Source organism: Motacilla alba, chromosome 3 (assembly GCF_015832195.1).
Source record: "Motacilla alba alba isolate MOTALB_02 chromosome 3, Motacilla_alba_V1.0_pri, whole genome shotgun sequence".
NCBI classification, from domain to species: domain Eukaryota; kingdom Metazoa; phylum Chordata; class Aves; order Passeriformes; family Motacillidae; genus Motacilla; species Motacilla alba.
This window is the reverse complement of record NC_052018.1, coordinates 67130542-67156181: the sequence shown is the minus strand read 5'-3', so window position 1 is coordinate 67156181 and position 25640 is coordinate 67130542. Positions and strand designations below refer to the sequence as shown.

General features: G+C 37.3%; 1 protein-coding gene across 2 annotated transcripts; it reads right to left on the bottom strand.

Annotated features, from left to right (window-relative positions):
* Positions 1–202: 202 nt before the first annotated feature.
* On the bottom strand, positions 203–20140 carry TAB2 (TGF-beta activated kinase 1 (MAP3K7) binding protein 2). 2 transcript variants are annotated; one of them, XM_038130975.1, is made up of 7 exons: positions 19951–20105; positions 16568–16858; positions 13199–14711; positions 6484–6644; positions 5762–5855; positions 4441–4521; positions 203–2245 (listed from the first exon to the last, which is right to left on the bottom strand). In XM_038130975.1, exons 3-7 carry the CDS (start codon positions 14589–14591, stop codon positions 2100–2102), a joined length of 1875 nt encoding a protein of 624 aa, XP_037986903.1. In that variant the 5' UTR covers positions 14592–14711; positions 16568–16858; positions 19951–20105; the 3' UTR covers positions 203–2099. The 2 variants fall into 2 exon arrangements, with proteins under 2 accessions (XP_037986903.1, XP_037986902.1); XM_038130974.1 differs by lacking the exon at positions 16568–16858 and having other exon boundaries at positions 19951–20140.
* Positions 20141–25640: the final 5500 nt, after the last annotated feature.

Here is a 25640-nt window from a genome sequence, read left to right as displayed (position 1 = left end):
ATACATTCCTTATGCTCACTGAATCGGAATCAAACAGAGTAACGCATGGCAGGAGAGACAAGGTTCAACAAAACGAAGGCTTAAATAAAAACTCTGGTCATAAGAAATCAGCCTACTTTTAATACTGTTAATGCTTATTGTTCCGTTGAGTATTCTGTTGCTCCACAGCATGGAAAAAGCAAACAAATCACGAAAGAAAACATTAGAATATATTTTTTTTAATTTTTATAAATAACTTATCTGTTACAAAGGCAGTTTACCCAGCTAAATCACAAAACCATCAACTCAAGATATCCAAATTAGGTTTTATTAATAAACAGGTAAAAACTGATTTGTCAATCTTCACATAGAACTGCAGATGAAGCTGAAAAACAAGGCCTCATTTTATAAACAAAATGCATTGAATGCAATTGCTTTGGGTCTACTGCCTAATTACCTGGGATTGACATTTTCTTCCCACATAAAAAAAAATTGCAAAGCCTTCAAAACAAAGGCCTCTGTGCATTCACATAGATCACTTGTAAAACTCCTAATGAAAGTGTCCACTGGCGGATGTTTACAGTGGGTGACAGTCTACTTTGTCTCTTGCTACATGGTTAGCACTCCCTCCAGCCTCACGCTAAGTGCTGCTGCTACATAATTCTTTGTGTGCCGTCTTTCATGCATATTGTACTGGAATTCCATTTTCTTGATCTCGGTTACATACATCCCCGATCATGTGAGTATTTTCCTTAAAAAAAATAGATCATCAAAATAGAAGAGATGCTTGAGGTTGCTTCAGTGTTCAAGTCTGTTTGATTTCTCTTTTCCAGCCTTTATTTCAGTTGTCCTAAATATTGCTATCCTTGTTTTCTATAAATATGAGACTTCACCACAAAGTCAGGTTTAGAAACTGGCTGCCAAAACAGGAAAGCATTTAAAGTCCTTGAACAAAGCCGTACGATGCTGCTGCTGTTGATTTTGGCACTTTATGTACTTCCCCAATGGATCTCTCTTCAGGAGTCTGCAAGACACCCAGCAGATGAAGCAAGCTTAACTCGGATGCTGATCTGTTGGTGGGTTGAAAGTTTCCTAGTAAAGTTTCCTCACACCAGACAAAATGCTCCCTTTGTGTCACCCACCGTAAAACTCAGTGTACAGAGTGAACTATATGCATAACTCTTCCAACTTTTCCTGCACTTTTACCACGCTGCATCTGCAGGTCTTCACAGATCATCAGCATTTACAAGAGCAATGTACAGAACGAGCAGAGGAAAGCTATTTTGTGCATAGTTTTTTACTAATGCTCTTATTTTAAGGCATTGCTTCTCTCAGATAAAAGCTTAAAAAAAGGGACATGATCGTGCTTAATCACTTAAAGGGAAAAAAAGAAAGTTAACAAAAAGACTATTACACTATACATACAGAAGTACAAGAAAATAATAAAGGTGAGGAAAAGAAATCACTTAAAGCAGGCTCTAGAGCTATGTACAGTAGGAAAAGCTTTGGGGTATTTCACTGTGTGTATTGTACAGACAACGCATGCAGTTTTTCCTTTTCATCTTTAGATGTGATTGTACTGATTTCTGGCTTCACAGAGATGTTTTCAGGGAAGACAAGGCAAAGAGTACCACTGATTTGTGAAGTTCTTCCCTTTATCAAAGGCACTATGTGGCAGCAAACAGTTTAAATATTTAAACCTTGTTCCTTTTAAGATCTCCTTTGTGCATGTAGTGTTTCACTGAAAGCTCTGAAAACAAAAACACTAGCACTCTATTCCTTTCCCCTGTCAAAATTCAGTAGTGACATTGGGGCAGAGAAGAGGATGGGCAACACCCAGGCACTGAACACGGTGTGTGTTACTGGTAATACTGTACATGGTTCAGGCAGCTGGCGAGTCTCTCAGCAGATCGCCCTTCAGCCGATCAGCGTCAACTGCCTGTGACACAACTGAGGTATTGCTTGCTCTGTGGGCTGACATTTAACAACAGCAAAACACCATCTCGTCACACCTTCCATATTACAAAATCCTATGCATAAATGCTTTTTTTGCCCCCCAATGCCTGGACAATTCCTGGTACGTTTGCTATGGTTTTACGGAAGGTATTGGGCCTGTTGGCTCAGAAATGCCTGGGCATTTCACACTGTTCACAGCGATTTAAGGCCGGATGATTTAAAAAAGTACAGGCGGTACAACTCCACTGAGCTCCCTCATCTTCATCTGTGTCTGGAACAGTCTTTGGTGTTTTCACAATGGACCTCTGATCTGTGACATGGAAGAGATAAGATATGCAGTTACTAACTGAAAACAGCATGGAAAGAATTTTGAGATTTTTTTTCTCAGTAACTGAGAACTATCTTGCTCCTCTGAGAACAGCATAGTTATTAAAAGTGACAGAAGCAGCTTTTTACCACCCCCTTGACTACAGCTCGACTGTAGGTCAGCCAAAAGGCTCAAGGTAAAACTACAAAAATCAAGTTTCCCATCCTCTAACTCTGCTTTCTTCCCTCAGTTCAAAGCTACTGCATAAAAAGGAGATAAAATTTGCAAATTAATCAGCACAGGAAACATGGACAAGATTTAGAAGTCTGAGGTCTATGAGTGTAAACTTCATTATGACAAGAAGTACGTGCTTTGACATGTCAAACTTTTTTATTCTAGAAAGAAGGTAGCAGTTCTTCAAGCCAGCTCAGCAGGCAGATGTACTGAAGAAAAACCATCACCTGGCTCTGTCATGCTACAGAGTAATCATCCCAGCAATACCAACACATCTTTCTGCATGATGTGTTAGACAGTAATCTTCAAATATTTTAAAAGAGAAAAGAAGAAGAGAGAAAAGGAATGAAAAGGATGAAAAGAGAGATGAGTGACTTCTCAAGTTAAGGGTTCCCCAGTTGGGGCAACTGCAAAATCCTTTCAGCCCATTATTTCATCTGGAAAACATCTCATCAGCAACGGCAATTGCTGCAAAATGACAGCAAGAGTTCCTTAACTACAACAGTACTGATCACAGTTGCAAGAATTATTTTTGTTCTTTAGTGAACAGCAGTAATTCTGTTTAAAGTCAAAGCCTACATGATAGCTAAATTGAGGCTCAAAATGAAATTAAAATTAAAGTTAATGAAGAACTAAGATATAGCAGTGATACTTTTTAAAAAAAGAAAGATAAGAAAGATAATTGATAGAGGGACTTTAGAGATTTATAAATCAGTCAGGGTCAATTTTGTATTTTCAAGACAGATTGAATGAAACACTTAAATTTGTGATTCCTAAAAGATAAGCCAATAGAAATGTTGCCAACTAGTCAAAGAAAATTAATTTAAGTTTTCTTTTTTGACAGGTTAGCTTTTATTTATTATAAAAGGAACTACATAATTAACAGAACTTATAAGTTCTTCATGGTTCAGTTGTAAAATGTGTCTAATAGGAATGTGTATGGATTTAACTTTACTCGGAATTTTCACTACCAGCTCAGGTAGTGGAAGGATAAAAAGTGTTTTATAAAGCATGAAAAACAATATCAGTTTGGAAGTGTTGCAAAAGATCTGCAAGACAAAAAGTTTAATTTATCTAGACCATTTTACAATGCAGAACTGTCAGAAATCTCCAAGATGAGATTCTGTAACAACAGTTACTGCATATTCCAAGGACAATTAACCACAATACAATTAACCACACACATCTATATTATATGGAGAATTTCCAGGACAGACTGCACAGAAACACCTGTGGATTATCTCCATGTTTCATGAGGTGGTCTGCCTAAAGCCATAGTATAATGATGTTCCAAACAAGCTGAATTCATTCTCTGCTTTATGTAAAACGCAAGAGGTAATTGTTATGCTTTGTCTGACACCCTGAGAGGGGCAAAAGCAAGTAATGTGCATACTAATGATAAGTAGAATGCTTAAGAGTGGCAAATACCTAGCAATACTGACTGCCCCACTGCTCTGCATTACCTTCCTGTTCAACTACCTAGAACTGTATTTACCAATAGTCAGAAGAGGCTTTCATGTAACTTGCTAATACAAATTCTACAGTACCCATGAATTCCAGTGAGGGTAACCAACCCGAATTGTTACTACATGTAAGTAAATCTGCTCTTTGCTATGGATAATGGTGAAGTCACCTAAGAGAGTTTCACTGGTTCCTAAGCAATGTACCTCATGCTCATTTTTAGAGAAAGATGGATGCTTCCATTACATTAACTGTCTTACAACATATTATCCATCTTTAACATAACCCATTTAATATACTTCTCTTTCCTGAATGTATGAATAGAAAGGAAACAAGAAAAAATGGAAGCATACTTACTGCCAATACAAATAAAATGCAAGGTTTGTATGCTTTTGAAGTAATCTAGTTCATAATCAACACTTAGACAAGATTTGTAAATTAGAACTTGATATTAGATACAAACCAGGTATTTGTATCAAATCCAAATTTTATCAATACAATACCTTTGGGTTTTGGTGGCACGGGACCAAGAAATCCAATATTATCGTAAAAATTATGAATAGCGCTGGGATTAAAATGTGGTCCTAAAAATAAAAAAGAAGTGCAGCAGTTTAAAAAAATAAACTTGAGTAGGGAGGCATATCAGTTTTTTCTAGCAGTAATTCTGTAACAATCCTACTATTCACTTATCACCTTTTATATCAAGGTGTCAATACAGACCTAAGTGAGATATTGGCGATTTCAACAATATACTTCAACAAACTTATTGCCTAAAATATGCAGTATAAAGTAGAGACAAGATCTAGCAAACTAAACTCCTTTAAAAGTATATTTTTCTGCTACTCTTTAAGATAATTATGTTAGTAAATCTTATCTGACTTTTTCTAAATTGCAACTATACTCAGAGATATCTTACCTACTATGCAATGTATTATACATGCTTAGAATTAAAACTCAAGAGGAAGTTCTAAATGCAATTTACCATTACAAGCAAAAAAAAAAAAAATCACCCTCTATTCACTCTATTTAAGGTCAGGTTTTCAGTGTAGCATTACATTCAGCACACCTGTCTGCCTTCTCCTGAACTGCAGGTACACTGAAGCAGAACTTTTGTAGCTCATGTCCCAACTGATCTAACAGCTCACTGCTTCTGGAAGTGGGAAGCATCAATTCCTTCCCTCTCACTATCTCAGTTCTCCCTTCCTGTGCCTCTCCCCCCATCACAGCTATAGCAAGCTTTTCCAGCAATGCAAGTTTTAGCTTGCCTTGTGAACAGAATCAGCTCTGCAAAGGGTCTAAAAAACTAATACAGAGCCAGAGCTCAGTAAAGTGGCAAGAGAGTGAGAAAGGAAGAGAGAGGCTTTCTTGTTGGCAGGTCTTGAACTGGCTCAGCTGTCTCATAATTTCATCCCCATGACCAAAGGCTGTGTCCCTGCAGACAAGGAAAGCAGAGAGCACACTGGAAGTTACAACCACACTTTATATTTTCTAACTTGAGAGGCTAAATACAGACAGAGGTGGAAGACAAAAGAGAGAGATGAACACATATGTATAGATGTATCATTCAAAAAACTTTCTTCCTTGGATACTCAGATAATCAAAATTTGTATGAAATAGGAAGGTGGAATTAGGAAAATCATATGGCCAACAAAAACAACAGGCTTTAAAGACAGTTACTACCATGGTTTTACTCAAACCAATGCGATGATTTTTCAAAAAGTGTGTATATCCATCATTTATGACATGGACTTTTTTGAAACATGTGGACAGTGAAAAAAAAAAAATCAACATTTACAGTTACTGATGTACTAAGACATACTGTACCTCTTGCTTGAAAAAGATCAATCTCTTTGGTTAGGCAATCTATGTCTATCTGCAGCTGTCTGTTACAACTTCTTAACTGTTGCATTTCTTCCAGCTGAAAAAATAAATCTGCCTGTTAGACTAATTTTCCCAGTTTATGAACAGTTATCATTCACGCACAGGTAGACAACATTTAAGCATTTTAGAAATGATGATAAAAGAATCTTCCCTAATGACCACCTTTCCTTTAATCCAAGCATAATCTTAGAAAAAGCTTCCAGACCTACTGAATAGTTCTCTCTCATCAGACTTCAGAGCAGACTGAACAACTCCAATCTTCAGTCAGGGCACAGCCAGCGGTCTGGTCCCCCAGATCAATGGATGATCATCTAGCACTGAAAACTGGTGCATTAATTGGCTCCTTGGAGCTCAGTATATGCACCAAGACCAAAAAGTACTTGGTGTGATAACAGCATGAATATTAACTTGTAAGGACTATCACCTCAAACCTTTAGTGACTGCCTTTCAAAGCAACACTTCACAAAGCAATTAGCAAACTGCAAGGTTGTGGTTAAATGACACATTTTTAGTCCTTACTCTAAATTCCACTGTTCACCAGCTTAATTCTAACTATACTGCCTGTCCCTAGTATATTGTCAATATATGAACAAGTTTTCCTTCCATTTATTGTGACAGACCACACTTGTGGTTTAGGTTTATACCCTACAGACGTTTCAACTTACTGATGGAATTTGGGAAACAGAATTCGATCTTTTCAGGCGCCTTCGTGTTAGATTATTCTCCATTTCATTGACCTCTGATTTTAGTTTATCCAACTTTTTCTTTTGAACCTCAAGTTCTCGTTGAAGTCGCTCCATCCTGGCCTTCTGGTGTACCAGTAAAGCTGCAATACACAAATTCCCATTTTATCTACTTCATTATCCTTCACATGGCAACATCAGATTAAGATGCAAGTATGTACTCTTTTGGGGAAAAAAGGAAAAAAACACTCCTACAGATTGCTTTTCCAATTTCCTCACAAGAAAATCTCTGCCATAAGACAGAAAGTGATGTGTTTTTAAAAACAGCACAAGCTAACTACAGACAAGCAAATATGAGAAAGCCATACAATATAATAAATGGCCATGCAAAATTTAACTGTAATCTGTAAAAACCTACAAATCTAATTACCCAAAGGTAGGAACAAATATTTCTGTGTGTATTTGTCTTAACCATTGTAAAACAGGTAGCATGAAGAGGATTTCAGACAACTGCAATCTGGAGCACTACATATGCTTATTACAACTAGGATTGGATCCAGTGTTCATCATAGTATGAACCAGCAAGTGAAACCAAACCAGAACTATGCACACCACTAGCAAACTGTCAAAAGCTGGACTGTATGTCACTTTACCCCTAAACTATGGTGCAGAACCATTAGCTCAGCTTCTAATTTCTAACCATGGTTACTATTTGTAAAGCAAAAGGCACAAGGAGACCTAATTATGAAACAATGAAGTTAGCACAGCTTCACAGTTTTAAACCACGGTTTTTTAAAGGTATAAAGAACCTAAGTAGCATATGACACAAATTCATGAAATCTAATGAGTTTATTTCACTGAAGACAGGTTTACTATTAAACATCATCCCAAAAGCAGATATCACTGCTCAAAGTAATAATTACCTTCTATAAAAATGTATTTAATTAAATAAACCAAAGAATCATTTCAACTTCTGCACAGCCATTTATTCATCCATTAAACTAGTAATTCCTATAAACTGTGATCATTTTCACAGACCATGAATACTTTTATATCACCCTGGAAATTATAAAGAAGTAGGAATAACAAGGTATTTTAAAATAAGATTGAATTTGCCTCATAAAGTCTTTAAACCAAACTCTAGCTAGAACATGATGTTTAATTCCTCACAATTTCTTCAGGTACCAAAAATTCAGAAGCACTCAAATCTGGTTGCCTAGGTTTCCCAAACAGTAGCAGAGGAAAAAAAAAACCAAACATTTTGTCTTCCAGAGGTTCTTTAAAAGGAGGAACCATGCCAAACTATTTTTGAACAGTGTTATAGACCGTACTGAGATTCTGCCTAGGCTTTGGGTCACAAATGTTCGCAAGACACTGAAATGACACCTAGCTTCTGCTACATTTTATTCAAATGGCAGTAGTTTTCATAAACAGACACCTTTATTTTGGATCACAGTAGTTGCACTACAGTAAAAATTGCAGCTGTGCTCATATGTAAAATAAAAACGCAATAACTGAAATCTCAGTATAAAGATTTTTGTTGAAGACTTGGAATTATCAGGTAAGTAAGCTCAACAGATAGCCTCTCCTCTTGAAAAGCCTTTTACAAACAGCAAATGAAGCTGCAAGTCTAAAGAAAGGAAATCAAAGACTACTTTGTCTCTATTCTGGTAGAGAATGTACAAGCCCTTTTTCTTTCTACATTTTCTTTCCTCTTTTAGACAGTCTCTTCTGTTTTCATTACCTTGGTAAGCCTGCTGAGGCAACACAGCCATGCTGTACTGCCCAGACCCAGAACTCTTCAGATCTGTCAAAGGGTGGATGCAGGCTGCTGGCGAGTAGCCAGTGCTGCTGGATGTGGCAGGTGAGGAGCATTGTTACCAGAATATCAGGTTGTATAGCATGGCACAGCCTCAAGAGTTCAACTATGACCAAAACTTTGCCTGTGCATCCCTCATCTCCTTTTTTAAGCGACTCTTGTAAAGGAAAAGAACCCAGGATTTATCATTTTGATGTTCTCCCACTTGTGACGTTTAGAAATTCAGCTGTCAGTATGGACCTGTACAAGGAGGAGAAGGCACTGATGGATGCCCCCAGCATTACCACATGCTTTTAATTTTCATGTCATGTCTGGAAAGTCATGCCCTTTATTCTCCTAGGAACTTTGTGACTACCATCTCACAATTTCAAATCCCAACAGGTTTTAAAAACACACATAAAAAATTACCATTGTGATTAAAGAAGAATCACTTGATACCACTGTGCATTCTTCCTATTAAAAGTAACTTTGATAAGGAACTTGAAAGAGATTGGTGTAAGTGGAGACTTTCACATACAATTTGGTAATTTTGCTTTAATACCAATTTGCTAGCTGCAGGAAAACAACGATGGGGGGGAAGACAAAACCCTCCCTGTATTTCCGTGTCATATTTATGAATGGAAAGCAGCAATTTAAGTATTCAGCTCCCTCTAGTGTTGCTCAGAGCAACTGAAAGCGTTCAGAAAAACACGTCAGTTCAACTTCTTAATTAAGTGCAAACAGGGTATTTGTCCCATTTAGTTTTTTACACTTCTGCACGTTTCCATTCAGCAGAGTGCAGCACACTTTAATGCTCTGGCAGATGCCACTGTTTCCTCTGACATCCAAAGTGCACATTTTTCACATAAAAGCTGTATATCATTATAATTACAGGAAGGAGCATAAAAGTCTGGAGGACAAAAGTTCACTCGTCCTCTCCCAGAGACCTTCTCAGTCAGGCACTAAATATGCCTTTAAGTCTGTAAATGTATTTTCTCAAAGACTCTGTGAATGTGAATTTTAACGTTAGAGGGTCTTTTATTATTTTAAGTGTTTCTAAGATAAATTCTAATCTAGGAATACAAAGATTTCACCCTATCCTACAGACCTATGCATTTTTAAAATCTCTTAGTTTGTCAGATAGGAAGGTGATTTCTGGCAATGCAATTACACTGTGGCAGGAGGTTCATGAGTCTCAAAACATACTTATGCATGGGCATGCTTTCTAAACCTGTATTTGAAGCTGCACAGAATTCAGTCATCTGATACGCAACTTCAATAGTTCAAACTGATTTTTTTTTGTTCTCTCATTTCAATACTCTCTTCACCTAATTTTTTAAAAAGAACATCAGTGAAGAGTGGGGCCTGATATATAGAGCCAAATATAAGGTGGTATTTTTTCTTAGACCACATCATGCAACATCTCAGAACCCCTTGGTGCACAGGCCACAGCTGTATCTTGTTCAAGTCTTTTTTTCCTAAACATCTACAAGGACTGGCTAAGAATGAAAAAAAGTTGTTTCTTGCAGCTTTATTTTTTTTAAAGTTTTATAGAGCTCCAAGAAGCCCAAGTAAGAGCTGTGCAAAATATTAATTTACTAATCTAGTTTATAAATTAATTTGTTTCCGTTAAAAACACAGTGGTAAGAATTGCTAAGCAAACATGCTTCCACATATATAAATATAGTATAGTTCCAATGATTCACTCAACTTTGCACACCCTCTTCTTTCAAGTTAAGGAAAATAATACGAAAACATCAGACAGTCAAAGCCGTGTCATATTTAACCAAAGGACTTAAGTCCCCTAGTAAGAAAACATCTACCTAGTGATTTTATTATACAATTATGTATTTTCTTGATGGGATGCCTTCCCATTATACAGATGGAAAGCTATATGCAGAATGAGCAACTATTAAACAACTGTTCAGCCACACTACTCATCACATGACATGCATACAGAGCATACATCACAAAAATGTATCTGACTACAGAATTTTCAATTTCTAACAAGATTCCAATTTTTCATCCATAAGACACTTTATACTAAATTATATATTGAAATCCTACTTAACTGCTTCATATTAGTAAAACTAATTATAAATTGTAATCTCTGCTAAGTAATGGGAATACTCCTACACACTGACAGAACTGATACTGAACACATAAAAATGCATCCTCTCTTGGCTGTCCTTCTGGGCATGCATCCAAGCATTACTCTTCTCACAGAACCATGGATTCTTACTGACTTCAACAGCGGACACATGCATTCAACACTTCCACAAGTGAGTCCCCAGTATCTTAGACTAGAATCCTAGAAGATGAGAAACATCCCTCAGCAACCAGTTCTGAAAAGTCTGGTGACAGTGAGTTTCTCAGGATCACAGAGTCAGTGCCAGAGATACAACCAAGCATCCCAGGGAAATGACACTGATCTTATCTGAGCAGTACCCACTCCTTTACACATTCTATAACCTCCAGGTTTGGCAGCAAATAAGACAGAGATCTGGGGCAGCCTCCTCCTACCAACTGTGATTTTCTTGGGAGGGAAATCAGAAATATCATGGAAGGAGACTGAAGTGCCTACACACACTGCAATTAAGTAAAGCTCCTTTGATGGCAAGCAGCAGCACCTACAGAGAAGTCCAACACATCTTCTGTTCTCCTGGGTTGGACCACGTATGACCAATGTAAAATAAATAAAAAGAGCAAAGGAAATTTCATTTGACATCAAGCAACTCCATCTTTCACCCCAAGGTTTCTTTTCCCTCAAGCCAGTTTCAGTTATCTCTGCCAAGATAAGGAGCATTCTGGCAGAAATAGAAAAGCTGATGAAAATACATTTTTCTCTAATCACGGCCAGAGAAACTTTGCATCTTCTCTGGCTAAAACTAAAACGAAACAAGCACCTTGCATGGAAGGATTCTAGCAGTCTGGCTAAAACATAAGCAGTTTAGAACACAGAAGACATCAAGTAACTAAAATCCCTTTTTGTATGCAAGATGAATAAAAACCACTGCTAAGTATAAGAAACATGTTTAAAAGCAACAGTTAGGACTTCCAGATATCAATATCATACAAGTAAGTCTATCACAGACTTCTCAACTTTCCAAATATTAATAACAAAAATATAAGAAACACTGCACTTATTGCAGCAGAAATGGAACACACATGCCGGAAATGCAAAACATCTCTACATGTAAAGAACTTCAGAAGTATTAAGCGCACTTTCTAGTGAAGGACACAGAAGGATGGTGATTTCCTGAGGTCCCCAAAGTTGTACCAGCCCACATCATAGATCTACACATCATCTAATAGCTGCAGCTTGGCTTCAGGAAGAACTGGGCTCCACAGCAGGTATGAGGTCAACGCCTCTGGAACTCTAGGATGTGTATCAAGCTTGCCTCATCTTGATAAACTGAATGCTGATACCTGCAGCTTGTAGAGAGGTTACAGGGGCCATCACTACCAAGGGTACAAGAGATAAAAAGGTAGACCTGCTGTAAGTCAGTGCCCTCAGAAAGAAAAAACAGACAAAAGGGACAACTTCCCAAAATGTGCAATTTTGCAAACCCCTAAAAAGTACCCAACTTACTTGGGAAGCAAGTTCATGACCTAAAAGACTGATTAAAGCCTAAGGACAAGATTTCAATAGCTTTATTTTTGGTATATGAAGCTTTCCAGGACTAAGACTAAAACAGACAACTAAGTCTCCCTCCAAAGTAAGAATAGCAAATATGATCTGGGGGACAATTTTTTGCTTACCTACAGATGAATTTTCTAAAGTTCTTTATGCACTGAACATAAGAGAATGTAAGGATGATTAGCTTTTTGGTTTTGACCTTTAGAAACTCTTGAGTTAGGACTGACTATTCCTCACTAAAGATAGTTATATCCAGAAGTAGTGCACAAGCTAGAATCACTTTTTGATTTACTTCATTAACACAGTACTCCAGATGCAGACCTGGCTTCCAGTGTCCTGATCACTGTACTTACTTACACAAAACAAAATGGCTAAGTTCATCTGAAGAATGTTCCATGACCAGTGTAAACAGGCCAGTTTTTAAAATTCTGAATTGTTTGCTAGGTCCAGAGAGGACCAGTGAGGTCAAAGACAAATTATTTTGACAACCTATTGTGAATACTGCTTAAATACCCTAACACTCATTCAACATTTTTAAGTAAAAAGCTCAGAGGAGGGTTAATAAACCATCAAGTTGGTAATAAAAGCACACAAACCCATGAAAACAGAAGAAGATTAACAAGTTATCTCGCTGTGTCACATATTCTAAGTTTTACCCTTCCATTACCACAGATCCCTTAAAACAGATTCTTTTGGTTTAGCGCTCCTTTTCACATTTTAAAATGTAACAGAAGTAAGTATCAAGACTATAACCATTTTATTGTCAGGAACATAGTAGGAAACATGGAGGCCCGGTCAACACTTTGTGCCATTAATTGCTTTTGAAGTCTGCTTTTCTTTCTTCTTAAATAACACTCCCAGAAAAAAAATTATCCAATGTAAACAGTATCTCAACTGATTTAAAAATCTGACAGTGGAATTGTAGCTTTAAATCACTAGGACAAGTCGAACAAATGTAGATGTTTCTTTCAGAACAACATAAAAATGAAGATGGTATAACTCCACTTCATTAAACAGATAATATATCTACTTAAGACAAACAGAAGAATATCTCCAAGTATTCAATTACATGTCTTTACCATAGAAAGAAATTTATGAATTGCTTATAAAATGCTTTTATTAATTTAGGAAACACAAATACTAAAATTAAAGACACTGTATTAACATCATAAAGGTTACTAACTGTTTCCTGTTCTGCAATCTACACACTGAACTGACAACCTGGTCAAAATCTCTACAATTTATATTAAGAATATTACCTTGCGTGTAGGCAGCATCATCAGATCCCATACTCAATTTCCGTGCATCACTGATCCTATCCACATGTGCTAAAACAGGGTCAGTAAGATGCTGGATACCCTCTGGTTCAACATAGTGATCAGGAAGGTTAAGAAGGTTTGTAGGTTCAAAAGTTGGGGATACTACCCCTGGGGAAACTGCAGGGGGCTTATTTGGAGAAACTGTAATTTTAAAAGTATATTTTGTGTTAGGCTGCGTAACAACCACTCGAGGAGAAGTTGCAGTGGTGCTGTTGCCCACTGCTCGACTCTTGGGTGGATGGTGATGAATAAATGCAGGACCCATGCTTACTTGACCAGACATATTCCTAGCAGTAGTAGATACTCCAGGATTTGTTGATATGAAAAGCGTGGGCTGGTTCCGCACAAGTTGATCATCTCCTGTCGTGGCATTTGCTGAAATGTAGACCTTAGGCTGACCACGTGTGATCACTTCATCAGTATTTGGAGGACTGGCCGATATGTAAACAGTGGGTTGACTTCTACTTAATGTCTGGCTGTTGAGGGAAGAGGGAACAGTGGAGGTGCGAGGGCCAGTTGAACGCAACTTAGAAGAACTGTTTCTTTGTGGCGGTTCAAGTTTGATTTCAATTTGATTTTTGCGAGGTCCTGTGGATATATTCTGAATGTTGTATTGGCTATGAGCAGAAGATTGTGAGCTACCAGATGAATGAATCATAGGTGCTTGTGGAGTAGTAGGAGAACTGATAGGCATGTACACATGAGAAGTCTGGTGGCCTTGCTGGTTTGGCTGTGTTGAGTGTTGCGATGAGGTATGTGGCGTAGTACTGGATGTAGGAATAGTAGTCCAGGGACCTGGCTGTGAAGGCTGGTAGACTTGCTGAGGGTGCATGGGATTGAACTGAGATGCCCAGCCTGGCTGCTGCTGTGTTTGCCGAGCGGTACCGCTAGGAGCTGTGATGTAAGGCCTAATATAGATAGAGTTTCCCTGGGGACTGTTAAGTACAGGAGGAGGTACACCATGTATGTGCAAAGATGTGGGGGTATTGCGACCAGGCTGAATGTTTGGGGCTAAAGTTACCATAATGGGGTTGAATCTGGGTGTTTGTTGAGACAAGTTAGATACTCCTTTGCTGCCTAGGTGAAATCCAAGATGCTGCCCTGGATTAGAAGCACTAACCGTATTAGCCATCCCAAAGACATTAAATCCTTGTGGAACCTGCGCAGGTGCTGTCTGTGGTTCCTGCTGAAACAGTTCATTGTTGGACTGACTGGTTTGAAGGTGTCCATCACTAACACTGTGAGCTAGAGTCCTACTTCCATTCATTCTACTTCCTTCTCTTCCATGGTGATAGATGTTCTGTGACTGCAAATCCAAATTAAGAGATGTCATGTGATTTCGTAGTCCAGGAATTCCAGAATCATCCGAAAAACTCAGGTCTCCTTCACCGTAGAGATATTTTGTGCTCTCTTGAGAGAGAACTGCACAACAGGCATCCAAATTATTGTTATTCTAAAAAAGACAGATGAAAGTTTGACATTACTGATAAAATACTGTCACAGTTACGTATGAATACATCCAATCACAACTGAAAAATGAACAATACAGCATCAAAAAGAAAGCTTTAGGTGGCTGGCTAGCATAGCTGCTCTATACGCACAAGGCGCTTGCCTGTGAAGCTCACTGCCTTGGGAACAGTGACTCAGCCAATGGCACCAAGGGCAGAGGTCTGCATTGCCTCTGAAGCAGTGACAGGAAATCCTACACCTTGGAAAGCTAGCTTTATACAGTATGATACACCTTTGATAAATACTTTCCCTATTCCTTCTCAGTCTCAGAACCATCTTCAGCAGAGACCAAAGCTCTGGCTTTAGGGAGGAAAATGACAGCAGGAATGGATTCACAGCATCTGCACAGTATTGACTAATAACTTAAAAACAAAAATAAAAACACAGGTTTATTTTAAATGGTTTCCTAAACACTTCAATACCAGTTATGCATTACCTCCTGCTGAAAACAGAAAGTAAATCTTATGAAGAGAAGAAACACGCTGACTCTGTACATGACTTCAGAAGAAATGCAAAAATTCAGTTTATACAAATACATCAAAAACATATTCTTTTGTAAGATCAAAATTATTAATTGAAAACCCAGAGGACATTTGTATTTTCATTTTAAATCACTGCTTGCAAAGCTTTGAAATACTTATATTTATACCTTTTAAAACCAGTAATAGGATGACTTGGAACAGAAACCACAACCTAGCTAATGCTTTTTTTTAAGAACATTTCAGATGCAAACCACTAATCTCTTCTCCCTTTCCACATGCATAATAATATTGTACTCTAATCTTCCCAACTGAGGTTCCTACATAAGGATTGTTAGAAAGAGTGAACGTGCATTAGTGACCTAATTTCTTCATACTGTGCTCTGTCTTTATCACTTTTCACACAGAACCTCCCACCCCCAAGAAATAAAGGTTAATACTTTCAGCCAGAAGAGCACCTGTTCAGGCCCATGTTAGTAACACTAAATAGGCGGCAAATCCATCCAGCACATAGAAATAGTTACTAGAAAAAAAATGCATGTGATCAAGATAAAAAATTGCATGTGCCAAGTAGCAAGATTATTAGTTAGTTACAAAGTAATACAACCAGATAAACTGATCCATGCTACATGCTTTCTATTTTGTCATTTCTGTTAAACTAGCAGACATTTCTCATTCTTCAACCATGATGAAGTGGTTGTGCGGACTTGGCAAGACTCTCTCTACCTTACAGATTTACAACAACAACAACAACAACAACAACAAAAGAAACAGAAGTGGGAGGGATGACAAGGCTGAACTTCACCCACAAAACCAAAACTATGTGTTCATACTGACCAGATACAGTTCTGAATTCTTCCAAAATAAAGAAAAAAAAAAAATCCCCTCCCCCAAAAAATCCCTAGCCAGAGAACTTTTTAACATGACAGGATTCTCTAAAGGCTATCTATCAAGCCAGGTCTCTATAAGGATTGCTGCAAAAAAGTATTCAGAGATATGAAAATAGATCAAAATCAAATTGATGATACGCATATTGGCTCCAGGTTGGAATAAGCACCAGAGGATGAAGTAGTGAAGGAAGGAAGTTAGTAGTGAAGAAAGGAAACACACAGACAGAACAGTGGTAAGATAAGAACAACAGCCTGGTATATGTTGCAAAGGAGAAAAGGGAGCCAGAAAAGGGAAAAAGATAGGATGCCACAGGAAAACAAGCTATAAAGATCTCAGAGGCAGATTTTGCATGAAGTGAATTAAAATTATTAACAGAAAGGCCAAAAATACCAAACCAAAAAGGAACAGGCCAAGCTTGCAAGGCCCTTACATTCAGCTTGAATGCATTTCTTTGGACAAATTTTTTTTTCTTTTTTAAGACCGCATCCAATCAATTCCAAAATTTCAGTGACGTCAATGAGAAAATTGGAGAACTCAAAGGGAAAACGGGGGCACATGGAACCCCTGGCATCTTCTGGCTGGCAGAGGCAGAGTTTCAACCGCTTCTAGCTCTTTACAGATCAGAGAACCGGTTGATGGCAGAACTGAGCATATTCCAGCAAAACAATACCCCTCATCTTATCTCTGCCCATGTCCCATTTGAGTTTAAAATGTTGGCACCCTGAAAGAGAAAGAAAAAAAAAAGAAAGAATAAGAATGTTGGAGGGAAATGAGGAAGCAAGGAGAGGATGTAGACTTGAGGAGCAGGTATAGAATGCTCCGGACACAAAAAACAGAATCACAGGGAACAATGTCCAACGACTGTGGGCACTGCAGTGATTCCTTTCAATGAGGAGAATGGGAGAGCTGAATGCAGGGGGCTTGTTGGGAAGAACAGAGGGACACAAAACTTCTTAGGGAATATTCAGGGCTGCCAACTCAAGACTTTTTACTCCTTAGATTAAGCAGGTTTAGTTTCCTCCTATTAGCTCTTTGGTGGTCCTCTGCTGTTAGCATGCTATACATTGTTTAGGTATTTCAACAGTGGGCTATTTACCTTGAGGTATTTGCATATATTCTCTTTATCCTTAATTTTTTCACTATAAGCATATAATGCTATAAACCTTCCTTTAGATACAGTTGTGTTTGGTTACAAAGAATTCATGGAGGATGACTGAAGTATCTGTTCATTTCTTCTGCACTATTTACAGTGATGCAAAGAAATCTTCCTTGTTATAAAAGCCTCATCAATAATATTATAAACTGCATAACTGCTTGTATTTTTTCAGATTCTCACATGGGGTATCTTATAACTCCTAGCTTAAAAATAATTTCACCCTGACATATGACGGCTGCACATAAGGTACTGTGGGGAAAAAGCATTTCTTATACCAAATGTCCTCAAGTACTTGTCTTTGACCTGAACTACACTTATTGCCTTTACTGGAAATTCCTTCCACTGTGTTCAACTACAAGGTGGCAGAATTCAGGATTCAGACACTGTTCCAGCAACATTGAAAACATGTGCACAAGTACTCTCAAATTCTGCTTTTCAATCTTTCCTATCAGTCCAAGTACAAAATCTGTTGGTTTGAGGAGGTCGTGTTAGGCAGCTTTTATAACAACAACAACCCCAAAGAAACAAAAAACACAAACAAACAAGATCCCAAGCCAGAGAGTAGCAAAGCTAGAAGGTGCGTCAGAGAAATCAGAGCTCATCAAATTTCAAAAAACCACCAACATGACAGGATTTTCTTGGTGAGTCTTAGTTCACAAAAAAGGTAGCTTTCCAGTGTGACAATTTAGTTTAACAATACTGCACACATGGAACATTAATTACTCTAGACTGTTTTTGAAAGATCCTCTTATAAAAGCTGACTTAGAACACTTCCTCAAAATCTAAAACCTTCCCCATAAATCTGTCATAATATGGGATGTACAGTATCTTTTCTTCACAGTTACAAGGTTCTTTTTATTTAAAGAAATCCACTGTATCAATGTTACGAAGACTGCTGACTCTATTAAAGACAAGCATTAGTTTTTAAATTTATCAAAAATTACATTCAAAAGATGATTACTGATGCATTCACTCCATCAAGTCCACAGACCTTACTGAACAAGCAGCTCTCATGTTTGAAGAACAAAACTGTACTTGTAGTATAAAGTCCCACAGAGCAACAACAAAAATAGCAATGTACAATCCTGAGAACAAGTACAGGCAATTTATACTCTGGTTCAGTTTCCTTTTCAGCTAAATAATGAGAAAGAAAGGACTGGAGAAAGCTTGAAACCTCATGAGCCCCAAGCACAATTTTGCCATCTTGCAAATCAAAACCAATTCTGTTGATGAAATGCACTTTTCACAACTTCTTACTGTAGAAAGACCGGAGAGTCCATGATACAGTACGAACACTTTATTTGGATGTATGTGTGTGTGAGTACATGTACATATGTAAGTATAGAAAAATATGCACTTCATACATAAAAATACATGTAAATAGCAAGACAAAAAATTAGGATATAAGGAATGTTGAATCATAACCACAGTTGTCCAGAGGCTAGAGACAGTTAGCTTCTGGGAAGCAGTAACATTATTTTTCCTATCAGTGTATGCTGATAATCAGTATGAATATTTAGATAATTATCTTATTAACCAGAGTAAATAAAATGTTGAATACCTTAGAATGAAAAAGAAAATCAACCATTATGGATGCTTTGAATCGATGGAAAATGCAAAGCAAACATGTTTAAGCAACACAGTAAAATAAGTCAAATGTACCAACATTTGTTAACTCTAAGCATTCAGGTGTCCTGGCTGGGCTTTGGAGAGACATTAATTTATCTCCTGAAGTAGCTAACATGATACAGAACAAGAAGCTGATACAAAATATGGTATGTGTTCTGACAGTGGCAGCATTAAAAACAGACAGCTGCATGTAGACACTGAGAATATGCAGCTTTAGTACTAACTACAGCACTGGTCAAAAATTATTTTTTACTATCAAGCCCAACAGAAATTAATAACACAGACTCCAAAGGTACAGAAAAAAAATGAAGCCCATCTGGCAGCCAAAGCCCTGGGCAGATGCACGCCAGTGCCTCACCCCTGCCTCTGGTCTAACACTGTGGAGGGGAGGCTACAAGCACCTCATCCTGCCTGAGAGAGACTGACTTGGAGCACCTGGCTGTGCCCACATCACCCTCCAGGCTTCCTGCTGGAGAGGGTACCTAAGGCTACCAGTGCTGGCTCTGCAGGCCAAGGGAGCTAGGTGGAAAGCATTGGTGCCAATCTGCATGCAGGCAAGGGCCCACCTTTAAGACCGATGTAGACCAGGTAGCAAAGTTGCTTCTGGACCTGCTTCAACACTCAAATAAAAATTAAAATAAAATTTTAAAATGCTGCTCCTGCTAGCATTGCCTTAAATTGTCCCTGCTAGACTCAAGTTGGCTTTGCATCCCTCCTTTTGCCACAGTTAGTTTTGGCTCTTGAGATGGCCAAAAGGCATGAGCATACTGATTGGTGAGACAGTAGTCTCCATGCACACACTGATTGATTTACAGGCTGACTTACTTTGGAACACCCCTGATCAGGCATGGAAAAAGAGAGGCCAATTTAACACTTTGCTTGCTGTGCAATATAAAGAAACTGGTTGAGTATATTTGTCTCATTTACAGAAAAAAACAACATCTGCTTTCAAAGGGGATGCCCATACAAAAAGCTTAAAAAGTAAGCAACGCTGCTTACTCGTACAGCCATGAACAGAGAGCACTGACCTGTAACATGCATCTGGATACAACACCTTCAGGTACCTCAGGAAACTTCTGTCGCAGGTCATGTAAAACCTGAATATCAATTTGCTGGCTTCCTTGGGCCATTCGTATATTGCCTGGTCAGGATTGTTTTTCAACAGGCAGTTTTAGGCCTTAGTAAAGGGAGTACTCATCTCTTCTGTCCCAGCATTTTCTGGAAGAGAAAGGAAAGCCTTGAGACACCAAAAGCAGGCACTTCTGATGTAACAAAAGAACCCCCCACAAACCGAAACACACGTACAAAATCCCTCCTCAATTATGCAGCCAAAGTCTGTACTTTATGTTCATGTTTTGCCATGTGACATTTCTAAGTCATTGTCCTTCACACACTCAAAACCTTGAAAATTGCCCATTTATAGACACATCTGGCAGTCAGTTTCCTTCTATATTTGTTTTATGCTGATATTATAAAATACATTAAGAATAAAAAAAAAACTTGATTTATCAAAGGATTAAAATTATTTGGCTTAAGAAACACATTTTTACATAATTTAAACACAACTGAACACAAAGTAGTCCACATCAAATATTGGAAAATAGTGTTTGCTCGACTTTTGAATATACCTGCATTTTTACCTTTACCATCATTGTTTTTGTTTACTGTCAGGATATTGTGGATAGAAGTTCAATGTCTCTAAGTTCCAGAATTTACTAGAAATTGTCTACTTGGTTTTCAGCCAACATACTTCAGAATATTCTGAAATTATTACTAGAAGGAAATAACACTGCAGGCTTCTTCAGCTACTTCTGTTCTTGCTTTGAAGGAAATTAGGAAGAACTATGAATAAGACTATTTCACAATCACCCAATTGACACATTCATACAAATTATCTGTCCAGACCATATGATATCTACAGGCTTTTACCAAGAAGAGTTTCTACCAATAAATCTTCAAAGAATGCACCTGTGTGTTAAGCAATGGAATGGTATCCTCTTCATATAAACTAATATTATAAATAAATATGACCATATGGTTCATAAAACCCCTGGCATAGTCAACTCCAATGAAGATTTACCTCCTAAATTAGTAAATCTTATTCAAGGATCTCCATGAATTTTATTCACTTTCTCTGTGGCAGCAGTAGAGCCTGTACATGCCTGTTACTTCAACAGTTTACAGTGCTAATAAAGCAGTGCTAATTAAAGCAGTGACAAAACTACTGATCTTGCACCTTCTTTGGAGAAATAAGGAAAAACACTCTTCAAATGAAACAACTAAACAATTACATTGTTTATCAAAAACTGTACTGCAATACTTCTCTAATTAAACTTCAAATCCAACAAGATCACAGCAAGTCCACAAAACCAGAAGATTCTATTAACAAGAAGAAAACTGGTTTACCCTAGTTCAGTATCAAATGACATTTTCCCAACCCTCTTCTACTGAGCAGTTCATAAAATGTCCTGCTAAATAGTCAACCCCCCTAAATTCTCCTAAGATGGCTTAATTTTTTTCCATTTTCCTAACCTAGAATAGCAAATTCTATGATCTCCATCTCAAGTTCCCTGGACAGTACAAAAATTGTGTATTTACTCTTTATTTAAACTGTACCAGCAAAAAGCACCTTCACAGCTGTCACAGCAAAAACACCATGGAAAGAGATTAATCCATGTATTATTTTAAAAAAAAACACAGAGAATAAATTAAAAAAACAGTATTTAAAACAAATGTTCCCCATTGTCACCCCAGTGCTTCATTTCAATAAAGTATTTTGTATTCTAAATCCTTTTTCAATTTCTGAAGTCTTGATAAAAGACACAATAACCACAATTCCTATTTATTACCCCAAAGCAGCAAAGTATTATTACAATTACCTTAAAATTCAAAAGTGCTACAGAAAAAACTTGTCTGCATCTTCATGAGGCATAAAATGATTTATGGGTCATCATTCAATGCTTGCAAAGTTTAATTATTTGTTGGTAGCATGGAGAACTTGGGAGATTGCTTATTTTTATTTTTAATAATGTACTTTTAAGTTTTGGTGGCTTAGCACCAAGCAGATGCCTGCGAGCAGTATCACTTTACTAAATTTGCTGATACATTTTTGCATGTGTACATCAAATGTGTCAACATAGCAAAATATTATTTTTACTGTAATATGGGAAGAAGTAAACCAAAGAGGCTCTGTCCCCACTATCTTAATTCAGAGAAATATACTCCAACACAAAAAGAAAGAAGTTTTTTTCCCATAGTTTTGATTACAATAGGCAACTGATATGCTTTCATTGACAATTTAACATATGAAAAATGTATCATATGAATATGAAGGTCTCATTCCAATCATCACTTCAAGAAGGAAAACCCAATAAAGAGCTCAAAGATATCCAAAGATTATTAATAAACTCAAATTAACCTTAAGAAAGGCTGAAGTGACAGGTTGCGAGGTCTTTTGAGGCCTCTCTAGTAAAGACAGATGAAAAGGTTTTTTCCCAGTTCTTGATGTTGCAAGAAACTACAAAAAGGACTCAGGATGCATCTCCAGAGGCAAACTTAAAGGAACTGAAGTTACTTTGACAGATGGAAGCTTAAGGAACAGACACACAATACTGCTGTCAGCCATACAACTCAGGATCATCCAGAATTTTGTTAGAAATATTCTTAGAATATTGTTAGAAAGTTACATATGCAGGTGGAAAATAAAAGGCACGAATGCAAGAATGAATAGCAAAGACTGCCAGCAATTAAGACTGTAGAAGAAAAGGAGGCAAGGAAACTGCTGGCAGCTGCTCAACAGGAGGCAAAGGAAACTGCTGGCAGCAACATTTTTGCTTCATTCAGAGACTCTGGCATAAAAATCAAGGCAATACTGCCTTACAGAAGTAATGAGAAAAATCTATTCAAGAAATTAATTATTGGAAGAATGAAAATTCAACACTGGTGACTTAGAGAAATAATTCTTCCTAAAATTATTAATATCAGAATTTAATTACAAAGGAACGCTTCTAAATACTGGTGTGCAGTACAACAGAAAGTTATTCTTGTGGTAATGCCCATTTACCAACAGTTTTACATACTACTTCTAGCTATTAAAAAAACCTCAAAACAACCCCTTCAATGTGACTTTAATGTTGAAGAGAGACAGAGATCCCAGGGCTCATTTATGCCAGAAATACTAAGTAACCGGAAGAATTAATTAGCTGTGTTCCTTTTCAAACAGTATTGGCATGAGCCCCAGACAACTTAAAAGGGCTGGCAATTGTATCATGATGGAGCTCCTGTTGAAGCTTTATTCTGTGAAAACAATTGAAACCAAAGTAAACAATGTGTCATCTCCCAAAGACTACTCAGAACCATGAGTATGAGACAGAAAATACACTGCCTCTCTTGTTTATGAAAATATTCAAAGACAACTTAATGTGAAACATAATTCAGGTGCCAAATAATAGGCTGTTACAGTGCTGAACCAGTGCTAGCTAAATACATAATTTTTCAAGTCTCCTTTCTTCTGACAAGAGCACATGTTTAACATATCACAGACAATTCTTCAATACAAACCTTAACTTAGCATATCACATTGACTTTCCATAACATACTTGTAAAGCAAGTGTTCTTCAGAGTAGATTCTGCCAAAATGGATTTTATGAAATAATTAAACCTGACAAAATCTAAACAGACTAGAACGTTATCTGCACTTCTTGTTCATTACTAATTTTTTCCTACTGCAACTTCTCATGCCACAATAAATATCAAAGATAATTGTGCAGATTTTAACATAACTACTGTATTTAATAATTCCAGTTGAAGTTATGATGCACTCATTATGACTGAAGCCTCATTTATGGTCAGCTACCATTTGGGAAACAGCCTTTATGTGTTCAAGAGAACAGCTTTTGGAAATATGCAGAACACTGCCACAGTAACCAGCATGCCCTTCGCCTTCTCAAAACTCTAATCAATGCAGCCTTTATATCTCCCTTGTTAGTTCAGCTACATCTAGTAAGTAAATTGCTCATGTTTTTCTGTGGTTTTAATCTGATCACATCTGATCTGTGTTTTACTCACCTGGCTAAAATGCTGTACAAGTAATCTATCTAAAAGCTTATTTTAGAAATCAGGCTGTAAATAGTTCTTAAGAGAGTGAATGCAAAAACAAGAGAACATTTTCTTGTAGCATTAATTGTGCAGGGTACAAACAATGTGCATAAAAGACTGCTGTAATGACAGGAAATCAGATGCAGCAAGTTGCAATGCAAGCCTGGTAGAGGTTGCTAAACCAACAGCAAAAACACACAAGTAATTAAAAAGGTGACTGAAAAAAAAACCCAAACCCAACAAAAAACCAAAAATAAACCACCCAATCCCTCTATACTTATGTCAGGCTCCTTCATCAGGGCTAAGACACACAGACTATGTATCCGTGCATTGGGTAATTCCAAAAAGTAAAACGATCTTCACCCCTCCTCACTCCATGCTTTTATGAGCCATACCTTCTACCTTCCCCCATATATTTAGCTGTATTTTTTCTGTTATCTTGTCCTAACACCTATCCAGGCACCAAGTCAACAAATATTACGAAACTTCTATGGGCCCTTTTTTCAGCCAGACTTCAATTCTGATGTTTCACTCCAATAATTCAACTAAAGACTAGTTCACTTTCCATCGAGGGATTCTTTACACTGAATTGCTTGAATGACAAAATATAGTTGATATTAACATTGCTAGCATTTCTTTCAGCTTTCTTTAAAAAATGTAATTTCCTCTCCAGTTTACAAGACTGGCAATCACATTATAAATATATGAATCTCTATCCACAGAAGACCCCTTCTAAGCAGGATCTCCATTAATTTGACTGTAACAAGCATTGCAAGCTTATTGCCAGTTTGTACTTACTTCTGTGCTAACACTCCCCTTAAAATGAGAAGTATGTTTTTGTATCCGTATTGCTTGGAAAAAAAAAAAAAAAAAGAACATGCGACAATAAATGCCATATTGCTTTCTTGCAACCTCCCTTTCCAACCTCTTACATTCCAATTTCCACACCTATTCTTTCTTTTCTTCCTCACCTATAACTGAACATTCTTGTTAAACATGAGACTAGAAACTTTTACTGTATTTGTGCCTAGCAAATGGAGAGGGAGAGAAATTAAGAGAGTTACCACTGCATGTAAGGCCAACTTTCCTCAAAGAAATTGGATCCAAGCTACAAGCAGGACAGCACACTTTTAACTCTGTCAATGACACCTTGCAGGCAGGAAAAAAGAAAAACCCAAGAAAAACAAAACCAAAATTGTCTGGTTCTCTGAGAAACTACAATACAAAAAATTAGAAATTAAACAGCAAGGAACAATTATACTCTTTTCTCCCCATTTAGCGCTAAGAGACTCTTTCTGAAAGCCTACATGGAGCCCAATATCAGGCAGCCTGAACACAAACTTGTTTTCTTAAAATTAAAATTTAGAGTAATTTTGTAAGGGCAAAAATACAGAAACAAGAACATTCTACCCCAGAGTCCCATATTCTTTCTGCAAAAGAGATTAAGAAGTGACAGAACAAAATCTAAAAGCTTACACTAACATCACTAACACTTCAAATGCATATTTAAAAAAATAAGTGTGAGAACTACATGATGGAAACAGGTTTATTAAATATTCCTAGTATAATTTAATTGTTCTAATATATTATTCAGCTTTTCCATGGCAAATTTGAACCATTT